This window comes from Salvelinus namaycush, chromosome 2, assembly GCF_016432855.1.
Source record: "Salvelinus namaycush isolate Seneca chromosome 2, SaNama_1.0, whole genome shotgun sequence".
NCBI lineage: Eukaryota > Metazoa > Chordata > Actinopteri > Salmoniformes > Salmonidae > Salvelinus > Salvelinus namaycush.
Genome location: NC_052308.1, coordinates 67,038,014 through 67,052,698, shown reverse-complemented (window position 1 = coordinate 67,052,698; position 14,685 = coordinate 67,038,014). Strand labels below are relative to the sequence as shown.

General features: G+C 44.0%; 1 protein-coding gene across 1 annotated transcript; it reads right to left on the bottom strand.

Moving 5' to 3' along the window:
- Positions 1-820: 820 nt before the first annotated feature.
- On the bottom strand, positions 821-7,647 carry LOC120023051 (melanin-concentrating hormone receptor 1-like). Its single transcript, XM_038967000.1, has 2 exons — positions 7,572-7,647; positions 821-1,845 (listed from the first exon to the last, which is right to left on the bottom strand). The coding sequence occupies exons 1-2, from the start codon at positions 7,645-7,647 to the stop codon at positions 821-823; spliced, it is 1,101 nt and encodes a 366-aa protein (XP_038822928.1).
- Between the last annotated feature and the right edge of the window lie 7,038 nt (positions 7,648-14,685).

Genomic DNA, 14,685 nt, shown 5'->3' with positions numbered 1-14,685 from the left:
AACCAAAACTACAGTAAGGGATTGTGGTAAAACCTGCCTTCCCTGAAGAATTGGAATACAATGCCTGATACAATATCAAACTAGTCATACTCATGCGGGTAATTTATGACTGGGTATGTATTTATTCATTGATTCGTACATGTAGCTAATCATCTTGACTCTCACACTTTTACATTATCCACTGAATATCATTAGCAAATCATTTTTTTATATCCTTATGTTTCAGTACCTATGCTTATTGTACTGAGTACCATGTGTTGGCCGGTACTCAATAATCTCATCCTGACAATGTTAAACATCTCCTCTCAGGCTCAGCCTGATCCTACTCACTGATGCCACACACATTGAATGATAGTATTCTTCTGTTCTTCTTCTTCTATTCTGATCGATCCATTAACTCTTCCCATGTAGACATACATCATTGATCCCATATAGTGATCCAATAAAATGTCTCGGACTGTACTAGGGTTGCGAAAACTAGGGATGCAAAAATCCACCAACTTTCCCAAAGTTCCAAGGTTTTATAGATATCCTGGTTGGAGGATTTTGGATTTCCTGCTTATTACTTCCTGATTCAGGGAATCTCTCAACCGGATTTCTGGAAAACCAGGGGATTTGGGGAAAGTTACATGATGTTTGCAACCCTACCCTGTACACGGGTCCATATATTGATTCAATACACTGTTCCTGCCTGTACAGTATTCAAATTCAGTGATGACATACACAGTTCTTCCTATACCAGGCCACACCAGGTCTCCCTGGGTGAAGAGGTCTTGTTCAATAAAGGTTCAACAAAACTAAAATTGTCATGCAACAGGCCTCAGTGGTCGGCCATATTGGCAGGCAGCAGCTCCCTGGAGCTCTGATCCTGCTGGGGTCTGTCAGTGGTCAATCTCAGACTAACACTACCCTCCGTGGTGCTGGTGGGGTTGACCCGGAACTTCCTGTGGACCGGCCGCATGGCCACGATGAGCTGCCTCTTGAAGGTGTCACTCAACACAATGTAGAGGAACGGATTGATGCAGCTGTTAATGTAGCCCATGCTAATGGCTATGTTGTAGGTGTAGGAGAAGGCTGGGCTGGGGTTCTGGACTCCAACGTGAACCAGCTGGAGGATGTAGTAAGGGGCCCAGCAGATGAAGAAAGCCAGGCAGATGGCCACCGCCGTACGGGTTACTTTCTTGGTGCGCACCCTCAGGCTCCTGGGGGGCAAGGGGGCCACGCTGGTGGCCATGTGCTTGAGGATCTTGAAAAAGACCACACAGATGATGAGGAGAGGCAGAGCGAAAGCCAGGACAAACTGGTAGAGTGTGAACCAGTAGATGTTGGTAGACGGATCGGGAAGTAGCAGGGCACAGCCCACCAGGTCGCCAGGCAGAGGCATGAGGCCCGCGTACATCCACACAGGGATGATGGTCAGCAACGACAGCGTCCATACTAGAATGATAACCGAGGTTGCCACGCACGGCGTCCGAACGTAGTTGAAGCGGATGGGGTGGACAGTGGCCAGGTAGCGGTCCAAAGTCATGACTGTGAGGATGTAGGTGCTCACGATCTGGCTGTTGGAGTCCAGCGCGGTGATGACTGTGCACATAGTGGCGCCGAAGCACCACGAGCCGTTGCCCATCAACTGGTGGATGAGAAAGGGCATACCGACGAGGAAGAGGAGGTCGACGATGGACAGATTGAAGATGAAGATGTCGGGGACGGTCTGCTTGGCGAGGCACTTGGTCTTCTTCAGGATGGTGTAGATGACCATGCAGTTACCCATAATGCCCAGGAAACAGATGATGCCAAATATGGTGGGCAAGATGGCGTTGTTGTAGTAGGCATCATGACCCCCACCTATAGGGACACAAGAGCAGCAGAAGAGAATGTTATTAAAGTACCGGTATGATATATCACATTTTTTATTATTAACCCCTCCACCACCCCCCTCTTCGGAGGACAAGTATCTTGTAGTTTTTTTTACAGCTTTTTTGCTACATATACAGTTGAAGTCAGAAGTTTACATACACCTTAGCCAAATACATTTAAACTCAGTTTTTCACAATTCCTGCCATTTAATCCTAATAAAAATTATGTCTTAGGTCAGTTAGGATCGCCACTTTATTTTAAGAATGTGAAATATCAGAATAATAGTAGAGAGAATGATTTATTTCAGCTTTTATTTCTTTCATCACATTCCCAGTGGGTCAGAAGTTTACATACACTCAATTAGTATTTGGTAGCATTGCCTTTATATTGTTTAACTTGGGTCAATCGTTTCGGGTAGCCTTCCACAAGCTTCCCACAATAAGTTGCGTGAATTTTGTCCCATTCCTTCTGACAGAGCTGGTGTAACTGAGTCAGGTTTGTCAGCCTCCTTGCTCACACACACTTTTTCAGTTCTACACACAAATTTTCTATGGGATTGAGGTCAGGGCTTTGTGATGGCCACTCCAATACCTTGACTTTGTTGTCCTGAAAGCATTTTGCCACAAATTTGGAAGTATGCTTGGGGTCATTGTCCATTTGGAAGACCTATTTGCGACCAAGCTTTAACTTCCTGACTGATGTCTTGAGATGTTGCTTCAATACATCCACATAATTTTCCTTTCCTCATGATGCCATTTATTTTATGAAGGGCACCAGTCCCTACTGCAGCAAAGGTTGGTATGGTGTTCTTCGGCTTGCAAGTCTCCCCCTTTTTCCTCCAAACATAACGATGGTCATTATGGCCAAACAGTTCTATTTTTGTTTCATCAGACCAGAGGACATTTCTCCAAAAAGTACGATCTTTGTCCTCATGTGCAGTTGCAAACCGTAGTCTGGCTTTTTGATGGCGGTTTTGGAGCAGTGACTTCTTCCTTGCTGAGCAGCCTTTCAGGTTATGTCGATATAGGACTCGTTTTACTGTGGATATAGATACCTTTGTACCTGTTTCCTACAGCATCTTCACAAGGTCCTTTGCTGTTGTTCTGGGATAGATTTGCACTTTTCGCACCAAAGTACGTTCATCTCTAAGAGACAGAACGCATCTCCTTCCTGAGCGGTATGACGGCTGCGTGGTCCCATGGTGTTTATACTTGCGTACTATTGTTTGTACAGATGAATGTGGTACCTTCAGGCATTTGGAAATTGCTCCCAAGGATGAACCAGACTTGTGGAGGTCTACAATTTATTTTCTGAGGTCTAGGCTGATTTATTTAGATTTTCCCATGATGTCAAGAAAAGAGGTACGGAGTTTGAAGGTAGGCCTTGAAATACATCCACAGGAACACCTCCAATTGACTAAAATGATGTCAATTAGCCTATCAGAAGCTTCTAAAGCCATGACATCATTTTCTGGAATTTTCCAAGCTGTTTAAAGGCACGGTCAACTTAGTGTATGTAAACGTCTGACCCACTGGAATTGTGATACAGTGAATTATAAGTGAAATAATCTGTCTGTAAACAATAGTTGGAAAAATTACTTGTGTCATGCACAAAGTAGATGTCCTAACTGACTTGCCAAAACTATAGTTTGTTAACAAGAAATGTGTGGAGTGGTTGAAAAACAAGTTTTAATGACTCCAACCTAAGTGTATGTAAACTTCCAACTTCAACTGTACATGTTATTCAATCATTGCACCCACACTGCTTGTGCGCGTCAATGAGCACCTGCATGGCCAGGTGCTAAAATAGAACTTGGTTCTATTTGTGACGCTCAAGTCACGCCTTTCCCATCTCCTTATAGTTTTTAGGAGCATATACCCATGTGCCATTTCCTCATTGGTTTTTAAGAGCATATACCCACGTGGGTGACTGAAAGATTAACTGAGGTCCACACTCCAGTCCAGTCGGTAGTGGTAATGCACATTAAAGTTGGTTGCCATCCACCATATAAAGTCCAAAGAAGAAGAAGAAGCCTGAAGGAGGAGAGTTTGCTAGAAAACAAACTTTTACCCTTTTATATGTGGATTAATTGTCGGAGTAGAGGACCTTGTGCATTTCAGGTAAAATAACAACTCAATGTTTATATCCCAGGACAAATGAGCATTTCCACTGCTCCAGAATCCAATGGCAGCAAGCCTTACACCACTCCAGCCGACGCTTGGCATTGTGCATGGTGATCTTAGGCTTGGGTGAGGCTCCTCGGCCATGGAAACTCATTTCATGAAGCTGCCGATGAACAGTTATTGTGCTGACGTTGCTTCCAAGGGCAGTTTGGAACTCGGTAGTGAGTGTTAAAACCGAGGACAGACGATTTTTATGTGCTACGAGCTTCAGCACTCAGTGGTCCCGTTCTGTGAGCTTGTGTGGCCTACCACTTTGCGGCTGAGCCGTTGTTGCTCCTAGACGTTTCCATTTCACAATAACAGCTCTTACAGTTGACCGGGGCAGCTCTAGCAGGAGAGAAATGTGATGAACTGACTTGTTGGAAAGGTGGCATGCTATGACGGTGCCATGTTGAAAGTCACTGAGCTCTTCAGTACAGGCCATTCTACTGCCAATGTTTGTCTATGGAGATTGCATGGCTGTGTGCTCGATTATATTTACCTGTCAGCAACGGGTGTGGCTGAAATAGACAAATCCACTCATTTGAAGGGGTGTCAACATACTTTTGGCCATGTAGTGTATAAAGCGATCTGTGCATTTGAACAAATGCATAAATACACCAATATTACTTTTCCATGTAAAAAATAGAATGACCACTGTTGCACCTCCTGCCACTGTTTTGAACAGATTAGATTATACTATAATGAACAAAAAATATAAACGCAACATGTAATGGGTTGGTCCCATGTTTCATGAGCTGAAATAAAAGATCTCCAAAGTTTCCATATGCACAAAAAGCTAATTTCTCTCAAATGTTGAGCACATATGTGTTTACATCCCTATTAGTGATCATTTCTCCTTTGCCAAGATAATCTTGGCATGTCAATAATGATTAAAAAGCATGATCATTACACATGTGCTGAGGAGTACTTCTGTCTATAATAAAGCCCTTCTGTGGAGAATAAGTAATAATGATGTGCTGTGCCTTGCTCCCCAGTGGGTGGGCCTATACCCTCCCAGGCCCACCCATGTTTGCACCCCTGCCCAGTCATGTGAAATCCATATATTAGGGCCTAATGAAATGATTTCAGTTTACTGATGTCCTTATATGAACTGTAACTCACCGTGTGACCGTATAGTCACGTAACAGCCCGTAACAGCCCTATTCACACCCCTTGACTTTTTACACATTTTGTTGTGTTATAGCCGCAATTTAAAATGGATTCAATTGAGATGTGTTGTCACTGGCCTACACGCAATAGCCCATGATGTCAAAGTGGAATTGTGTTTTTAGAAATGTTTACTAATTCATTAATAATGAAAAGCTGAAATGTCTTGAGTCAATAAGTATTCAACCCCTTTTTAATGGCAAGCCTAAATAAGTGCAGGAATAAAAATGTGCTCAACAAGTCACATAATAAGTTGCATGGACTCACTCTGTGTGCAATAGTGTTCAACATGATTTTTGAATGACTATCTCATCTCCATACACCAGACATACAATTATCTGTAAGGTCCATTAGTCGAGCAGTGGATTTCAAACACAGATTGAACCACAAAGATCAGGGAAGTTTTCCAATGCCTCACAAAGAAGAGCACCTATTGGATATCCCTTTGAGCATGGTGAAGTTATTAATTACACTTTGGATGGTGTATCAATACACCCAGTCGCTACAAAGATACAGGTGTCCTTCCTAACTCAGTTGACAGAGAGGAAGGAAACCGCTCAGGGATTTCACCATGAGGCCAATGGTGACTTTAAAACAGTTACAGAGTTTATTGACTGTGATAGGAGATAACTGAGGATGGATCAACATTGTAGTTACTCCACAATAATAACCTAACTGACAGACTGAAAAGAAGGAAGCATGTACAAAATAAAAAAATATTCCAAAACATGCATCCTGTTTGCAACCAGGCACTAAAGCAATACTGCAAAAAATGTGGCTTGTCTTGAATACAAAGTGTTATGTTTGGGGCAAATCCAATACAACACATTACTGAGTACTGCTCTCCATATTTTCAAGCATAGTGGTGGCTGCATCATGTTATGGGTATGCTTGTAATCGTTAAGGACTGGGGAGTTTTTCAAGATAAAAAATAAACAGAATGGAGCTAAGAACAGGAAAAATCCTAGAGGAAAACCTGGTTCAGTCTGCTTTCCATCAGACACTGGGAGATGAACTCACCTTTCAGCAGGACAATAAATTAAAACACAAAGTCTACACTGGAGTTGCTTACCAAGAACACAGTGAATGTTCATGAAGGGCAGAGTTACAGTTTTGATTTAAATCCGCTTGAAAATATGGCAAGACCTAAAAATGGTTGTCCAGACAGAGCTTGAAGAATTTTGAAAAGAATAATGAGCAAATCTTGCACAATCCAGGTGTGGAAAGCTCTTAGAGACTTACCCAGAAAGACTCACAGCTGTAATTGCTGCCAACTGTGATTCTAACATGTATTGACTCAAGGAGTTGAATAGTTGTGTTTTTCTTCCACTTTGACATTACAGAGTGTTTTGTGTAGATTGTTTACAAAAAACGACAATTAAATCCAGGTTAATCCCACTTTGTAACACAACAAAATGTGGAAAAGACAAGTGGTTTGCATACTTTCTGAAGGCACTGTGTTGCTATACCACATTCGTGTTAGCTCGCGGGATCAGGCGGCTTGTTGAGATTTCTCACTGTTTGGATTTTAAAACAGCCCCCCTCATTATCAACGCATCGTGCCGACAACATCAAAACAGACTTTCCAGACACTGAAGTCAGGACTTTGGCATCAGCCAGAATTTACGAGCAGCAGAGGAACATTGTAATAAAGCATGACATATAGTATACAGTATAGGCTACCCATAAACCAAACCCGTGAAGATATTTCCGTTCCCAGTAATATATTGTAATGAAACAGCAGGGAGCAGGTCTCGAACCTTCGACCTTTCAGCCCGAAGTCCGGCGCGCTATCGACTGTGCCGCAAAAGCATGCTCGTGCGGCAAAGTCGATTTCCGTGCTTATAAGCCCAGGGTCGTTACAATATATTTTAGTGCCCTTGGTATGTGCTATATACAGTATCTTTGACAAAAAAAACTCAATAACATAGCTGCTACTGTATGTGTGTGGTGACTAAAAGTTCACAGGAATTTTCATGGCTCTTTTGAGATTAAGGTAGAGTATGAGCCATTCCGACGAAAAACAAGTCACTCAAAAAGGAAAAGGTTGGCACTAGCTGTGCCTTCAAGAAGCTACTAGACATATTTTCATTTCCCTCTGAATAACAAGTGTTAGACAGAGCAGTGAAGGAAACCAACCATTTAACGTCTTCAAGGGAAAACGAATGAAAATAAAGAGGATGACTGTAGCTTTCATTATAGCCTACATTATGTGTGCCATAATAAAATAATGTGAAATCATTGTAGGCTATGAATTATTTTTGAAACTCGCAAAGATTTCCTCCAGTGCAGTGACCATTACACGTTTCTACAATCTGGTTGTTTAATTGCTATACTGAATAGCCTACTGTACAAATATTTTCAACCATGATAAATTCTTACCTGTTGAAGCTTCAGATGAGTTCCCTGCAACCGGCGAGGTGTTATCATACAAAACCGACACATTATAGAAATCCATTGATAACTTCCGATGTAATCTCAATCAAATCTGGGTAAAGAAAAAAAGATCAAGAAGTGTTTATGCTCAGGGAAAATTCTCAAGCAGTTAATAATGCAACTGTCTTGCTGTTTTTAAATAATATTGTAGTGGCTAGAACTCACTGATAAAACAAATAATATTTACAGTTCCATCTTGCACATAAAAATTCTAGGAGTATTCTAGTAGTATTAAATAGCTTCAATAATGCCACTCCATTTTATTTGTGAGATCCATCTAAATATAATACACGTTTCCGCTCTTGTAGTGGATTTTACTGATTAGTAGCGTATCGTTTGCACGCGCTTGATGGAGTGGAGGCAGGCGCCCAGTGTCTTCAAGTATTTTACTAGGAGACTGATAACTCTCCTGCAGCTGCACGACGGTACTGTATAGTCTATTTGCGACTGCGCTCTTCGTCTTTCATTGGCTGAGGATGAAGTTTCGAGGATAACTCTTCTGTTTAATAAGTCTAGCTGACTGGCACCATTGAGATGTGGCTGTATTGTCTTGACTCACAAGTCGATGTGTGTATTTAATACATTTTGACAGCCAGATCAAAGATCAAGGACGGCCAATGCACTGTTTTAATGCTAACATGGCACATGGCACCTCAATAAAGGCATTTTAATAGCACGAAGAGTGGTCCTACATGTTATTTGATGACCAATAGCCTAGCCCGAAAGAATACCTTCACCAACATACTGTACGTTTTTGAAACTGTAGCATATCCAATCCCGGAATTTATTGCTTCCCATCCTTCTTTTTTTGTGACAAAATGAAAGCGAAAATGTTCCACGCATTGTGACGTTTTAATGATAATTTAAAACTAATTGGGAACTTACAGGTAGCCTAACTGCCAAAATAAAGGAAACATCAACATAAAGCAGTTTAATAGGACGCTGGGCCACCAAGAGCCAGAACAGCTTCAATGCACCTTGGTTGGCATCATTGTGTGTCGTAGAAGTGACGCCATCAAACGTCAGACAATGCCTACAAGTGTCTGGAACTCTATTGGAAGGATGCAACCATAGAGATCCCGAGTGTTCTATTGCTATGGATGCAAGTGAGTTTCGGGGCCTAACAGTAAAGACATGTCATTTAACTGTATATTTTTTTATACTACCTTTTCATTTGGTATGACCACAACCAATCATGATGTTTTCATCTTATTGTCAAACAAATCCCTTCAAAAAGTAACTATCAGCAAACAAAAAAATGATCACTAAAAATAGAATGTGGTGTATTGATAAATGTATTATGTGTTAATGAGTTTAGATTTAAAATGGTTGCAAATAGCCAATGGGGTTTGCATGCAGGGGTTCAGTTATGTGAATTAACAAATGACAATGGGGTTTCCGTTCTGGCATTGAAGTGATTGGATTACGCGATGCAAGGGCGGGTAAAGTTCAATTATGTATTGGTGAGCTGGGCTGAAGACACTGTAGAGAGTGGTCGACTGGAATGTGTTATGGTGAACATGAAATAAATCTGTTCCGTTTATTATAAGTCTTCAGCAGAAGAATCCAGCATCTTAGGATGCAACATAGAAATCACCCGAACATAAATATTAGACACTGTTAAAACATTTGTGTGGAGAAGATATCATTTTATTTGACATTCTGGGAGAAAGTAACACGTCACTCAATTCAGTGCTTCCAAGTTCCATGGATCAAACAGTTATTTCAATTATATTAAAATGAGGAAAATCTGAAAAGTCCCCTGCAGATCCATAAATGTAATAAATTCCAAAAATAAAATAATAACAAAACTTATAACAGAATGGCAAAAGTATTTTCAACATTTTGTTACATTACAGCTTTATTCTAAAATGTATTAAATAAATACACACAATACCCCCATAATGACAAAGCGAAAACAGGTTTTTAGAATTTTAGCAAATGTATTAAAAATAAAAAACTGAAAAACCTTACTTACATAAGTATTCAGACCCTTTGCTATGAGACTCGAAACTGAGCTCAGGTGCATCCTGTTTCCATTGATCATCCTTGAGATGTTTTTACAACGTGATTGGAGTCCACCTGTGGTAAATTCAATTGATTGGCCATGATTTGGAAAGGCACACACCTGTCAATATAAGGTCCCACAGTTGACAGTGCATATCAGAGCAAAAACCAAGCCATGAGGTCGAAGAAATTGTCTGTAGAGCTCTGAGACAGGATTGTGTTGAGGCACAGATCTGGGAAAGGGTACCAACAAAAATTCTGCAGCATTGAAGGTCCCCAAGAACACAGTGGCCTCCATCATTCTTAAATGAAAGAAGTTTGGAACCACCAAGACTCTTCCTAGAGCTGGCCGTCCGGCCAAACTGAGCAATCGGGGGAGAAGGGCCTTGGTCAGGGAGGTGACCTAGAACCCTATGGTCACTCTAACAGAGCTCCAGAATTCCTCTGTGGAGATGGGAGAACCTTCCAGAAGGACAATCATCTCTGCAGCACTCCACCAATCAGGCCTTTATGGAAAAGTCGCCAGACGGAAGCCAGTCCTCAGTAAAAGGCACATGACAGCCCACTTGGAGTTTGTCAAAAGGCACCTAAAGACCCTCAGATCATGAGAAACAAGATTCTCTGGTCTGATGAAGATGTGCATGCTCATCCCCAGAATCATTTCACGTGTCTGTTTTCAAAGGATGGAGCTGAGAACATGAACAACTTCACAGTTAAGAACACTATAACGATATGAGGGATGTAACGGCTGTCTATCTCTTCCTCCTCATCTGACGAGGAGAGGCGAGAAGGATCGGAGGACCAATACGCAGAGTGGTAAGTGTCCATGTTTTAATAATATAAACTGAACACTACACAAATAACAAAATAACAAATGTGAACGGACCGAAACAGTACCGTGTGGCGACAAACACTGACACGGAAGACAAACACCCACAAACCAACAGTGAAAACAGGCAACCTAAATATGGCTCCCAATCAGAGACAATGCAAAACACCTGCCTCATGGTTCTCAATCATATCAGGCTAAATGAACAAACCTAAACATAGAAACAAATAACATAGACTGCCCACCCCAACTCACGCCCTGACCATACTAAATAAAGACAAAACAAGGGAAAATAAAGGTCAGAACGTGACAGTACCCCCCCCCCCCCCCAAAGGTGCGGACTCCGGCCGCAAAACCTAAACCTATAGGGGTGGGTCTGGGTGGGCGACAGTCCGCGGTGGCGGCTCTGGCGAGGGACGTGCACCCCACTTCACCATTGTTTTTGTCCGCCTCCTTAATCGCCCCCGTGGCCTCTTATGAGCGGCGATCCTCGCCGCCGACCTTGGCCTGGGAACCCTAGCCATGGGTCCCGAATGGACGGGAGATTCCGGCAGCACCGGAGTGAAGGACAACTCCGGCAGCTCCGGACAGGCGGGGGACTCCGGCAGCTCAGGAATGAAGGACGGCTCCGGCGGCTCCTGACTGACGGGCGGCTCAGGCGGAGCTGAGCAGACGGGCGGCTCAGGCGGCGCTGAGCAGACGGGCGGCTCAGGCGGCGCTGAGCAGACGGGCGGCTCAGGCGGCGCTGAGCAGACGGGCGGCTCAGGCGGCGCTGAGCAGACGGGCGGCTCAGGCGGAGCTGAGCAGACGGGCGGCTCAGGCGGCGCTGAGCAGACGGGCAGGACAGACGGGCGGCTCAGGACAGACGGGCGGCTCAGGACAGACGGGCGGCTCAGGACAGACGGGAGACTCTGGCGGCTCAGGACAGACGGGAGACTCTGGCGGCTCAGGACAGACGGGAGACTCTGGCGGCTCAGGACAGACGGGAGACTCTGGCGGCTCAGGACAGACGGGAGACTCTGGCGGCTCAGGACAGACGGGAGACTCTGGCGGCTCAGGACAGACGGGAGACTCTGGCTGCGCTGGAGAAGAGGAAGGCTCTGGCAGCGCTGGACAGGCGGGAGCAACTGTAGAGAGAAACCGGAGAGACAGCCTGGTGCGGGGGGCTGCCACCGGAGGACTGGTACGTGGAGGTGGCAACGGATATACCGGACCGTGAAGGAGTACAGGAGCTCTTGAGCACCGAGCCTGCCCAACCTTACCTGGTTGAATGTTCCCCGTAGCCCTGCCAGTGCGGCGAGGTGGAATAGCCCGCACTGGGCTATGCTGGCGAACCGGGGACACCATGCGTAAGGCTGGTGCCATGTACGTCGGCCCGAGGAGACGCACTGGAGACCAGATGCGTTGAGGCGGCTTCATGGCACCCGGCTCGATGCCCAACCTAGCCCGGCCAGTGCGGCGAGGTGGAATAGCCCGCACTGGGCTAAGCACGCGTACTGGGGACACCGTGCGCTCCACCGCATAACACGGTGCCTGACCAGTACGACGCCCTCTCACTCCACGGTAAGCACGGGGAGTTGGCCCAGGTCTCCTACCTGGCTTAGCCACACTCCCCGTGTGCCCCCCCCAAGACATTTTTGGGGCTGACTCTCGGGCTTCCAACCGCGTCGCCGCACTGCCTCCTCATACCGGCGCCTCTCTGCCTTCAACTCTGCTTTGGGACGGCGATATTCCCCTGGCTGAGCCCAGGGTCCCTTGCCGTCCAGAATCTCCTCCCAAGTCCATGAGTCCTGTGTCTTCTGCCGCTGCTGCTGCTGTCCTTTACCACTCTGCTTGGTCCTTGGTTGGTGGGTGTTTCTGTAACGGCTGTCTATCTCTTCCTCCTCATCTGACGAGGAGAGGCGAGAAGGATCGGAGGACCAATACGCAGAGTGGTAAGTGTCCATGTTTTAATAATATAAACTGAACACTACACAAATAACAAAATAACAAATGTGAACGAACCGAAACAGTACCGTGTGGCGACAAACACTGACACGGAAGACAAACACCCACAAACCAACAGTGAAAACAGGCAACCTAAATATGGCTCCCAATCAGAGACAATGCAAAACACCTGCCTCTGATTGAGAACCATATCAGGCTAAATGAACAAACCTAAACATAGAAACAAATAACATAGACTGCCCACCCCAACTCACGCCCTGACCATACGAAATAAAGACAAAACAAGGGAAAATAAAGGTCAGAATGTGACAAGGGACTTCTATTTAAGTCAGAAAATGATACTCATATGATAGGTAAGATATACAAAACCCTGCAGAAAGCCTATCTCTTAGAAAAAAATATAAACTATTGGAACCAAGACTTAAAAATAACTGATATTGGCACAGATGAAGAGAGTGTTGGAACATAACTAGCTAGGTACAGCGGTTGCCTTTTGTGGGCCCTAAGCGAGTTTTGGTTGAGGGGCATTTTCACCAAGTGGGCAAACAAAATGTGTGAAATATGTACGTTTTTTACCTTTTTTTCCTGCAATTCTACACGTTTTGCAATGGGGCGTAGAGAAAATGTTGCAGTTCTATAACAAATTTCATGCAATTCTACCTATTTTGCCATGGTGCAGAGAGATTTCTTTGCAGTTTTAAAGCAAGTTTTCTGCAGTTCTACACATTTTTGCCATAGGGCGGAGAGCAAATTTAACAATTGTATTATATTATTTCATGCAATTCTACACATTTTGTCATGACTTATGCCATGTTAATGATATCTGAGTGAGAGTGACTGTTACGGATTCCCCCGGTACTGCTGCTCATTCCCTGCACCAGCTCCGGGGGTCTACATCACCGGCCTCTAGGTGTCACTGAACTGTTTCATTACGCACACCTGGTTCCCATTCCCCCGTATTAGTAATTGTATATATGTGCCCTCTGTTCACCATTGTCTTGTCAGTTACTCTTCCCATGTCCGTTGGTCTTGTGAGTACCTGTGCTTTGTGGTTTCGGCTTTCGTGCATTGTGTACTCGTTATTACGGGACTTGTCACGTGTGTTGTTGTGCACTTGTTATTATGGGTCTAGTCCTGTGTATTTATTGGAGGTTTTACCTGGCTCTTGTTTGGGTTACATCCCTGTGTTTTTGTATACATGTTTGTTTTTGGGCTTCTTCCCTATGCCTTTCATGGCATGTTGTATTTTCTGGGTGGAATATTAAAACCCCTTATTACGTATTCCTGCGCCTGTCTCCAATCATTTATACATCGTGACAGTGAATAACAAAATCAATGGGGGCCCCCTGGAGGTCAGGGCCCTAGGGCACATGTCCTGCATGCCCGGTCGGTATTCGGACATGATTACTACTACTAAAAACTTGTTAGCTGACATGGCTAATTGTCAGTGACTGACTTAACAAGAAACTGCTGATACACAACATTTAGAACTTGCACCTTGTGTATTCTACTATTCGACTGAGTTCCAAAATAATATATTTTTGGGGTCGGTTGGAGCGGCCAGGGACCCTAAGCGACCGTTAATATCGCTTATGCCTGGAGCCGGCCTGTAACTAAACTAATGTACAGAATTGAATATACAAGACACAATGTGCACATTGTACAGCATAAAAGCAGAGTCATGTCTTAAGTGCAAAACTAACAGTGGCTCAATGATTCATGCCTTCTGCAGTGCTATAATGTCCAAAAGTTATGGAGTTAGAAAGTTGGCTGTCAGAAGTTTTACAATATAAACTTACTTTGAGTCCGTCTATATGCCTATTTCAAGACATGGCATATGAGGGTGCGGTGAGATTCCCAATGGGTTGGACTGTATTTTTCTCGTCAATCTTTTTTAAAATTTTTTACTTGGAGATGTGAGGTACCGGAATGCATTAGAACAAAATCACCTTCATAATAAAGCATTGCATACATGTCATCACATTTGCGTAGTGGCGTAGCGTAGAGGAACTTACCGAAGTTACACACATGGGGGAAAAAATGTTGTGGCCTAGTGTCCGGGAAATGTTGGGCCTTTATAAACGCATTTCATGCAATGCCACGTCATTTTACATGACTGGAGACTTTGGCATAATCGTTTTTAATGCCGCGTTTTAAAAAAAAAAACCTGTGAATTAGGAGTTGGGAAATCTCCGACTTCAGTGTGTTCAAGACAACTGGCAAAGCAGGGAAAAACAATTTCCTACTGGGAAAATTCGTTTTGAACGGTCATCCAAC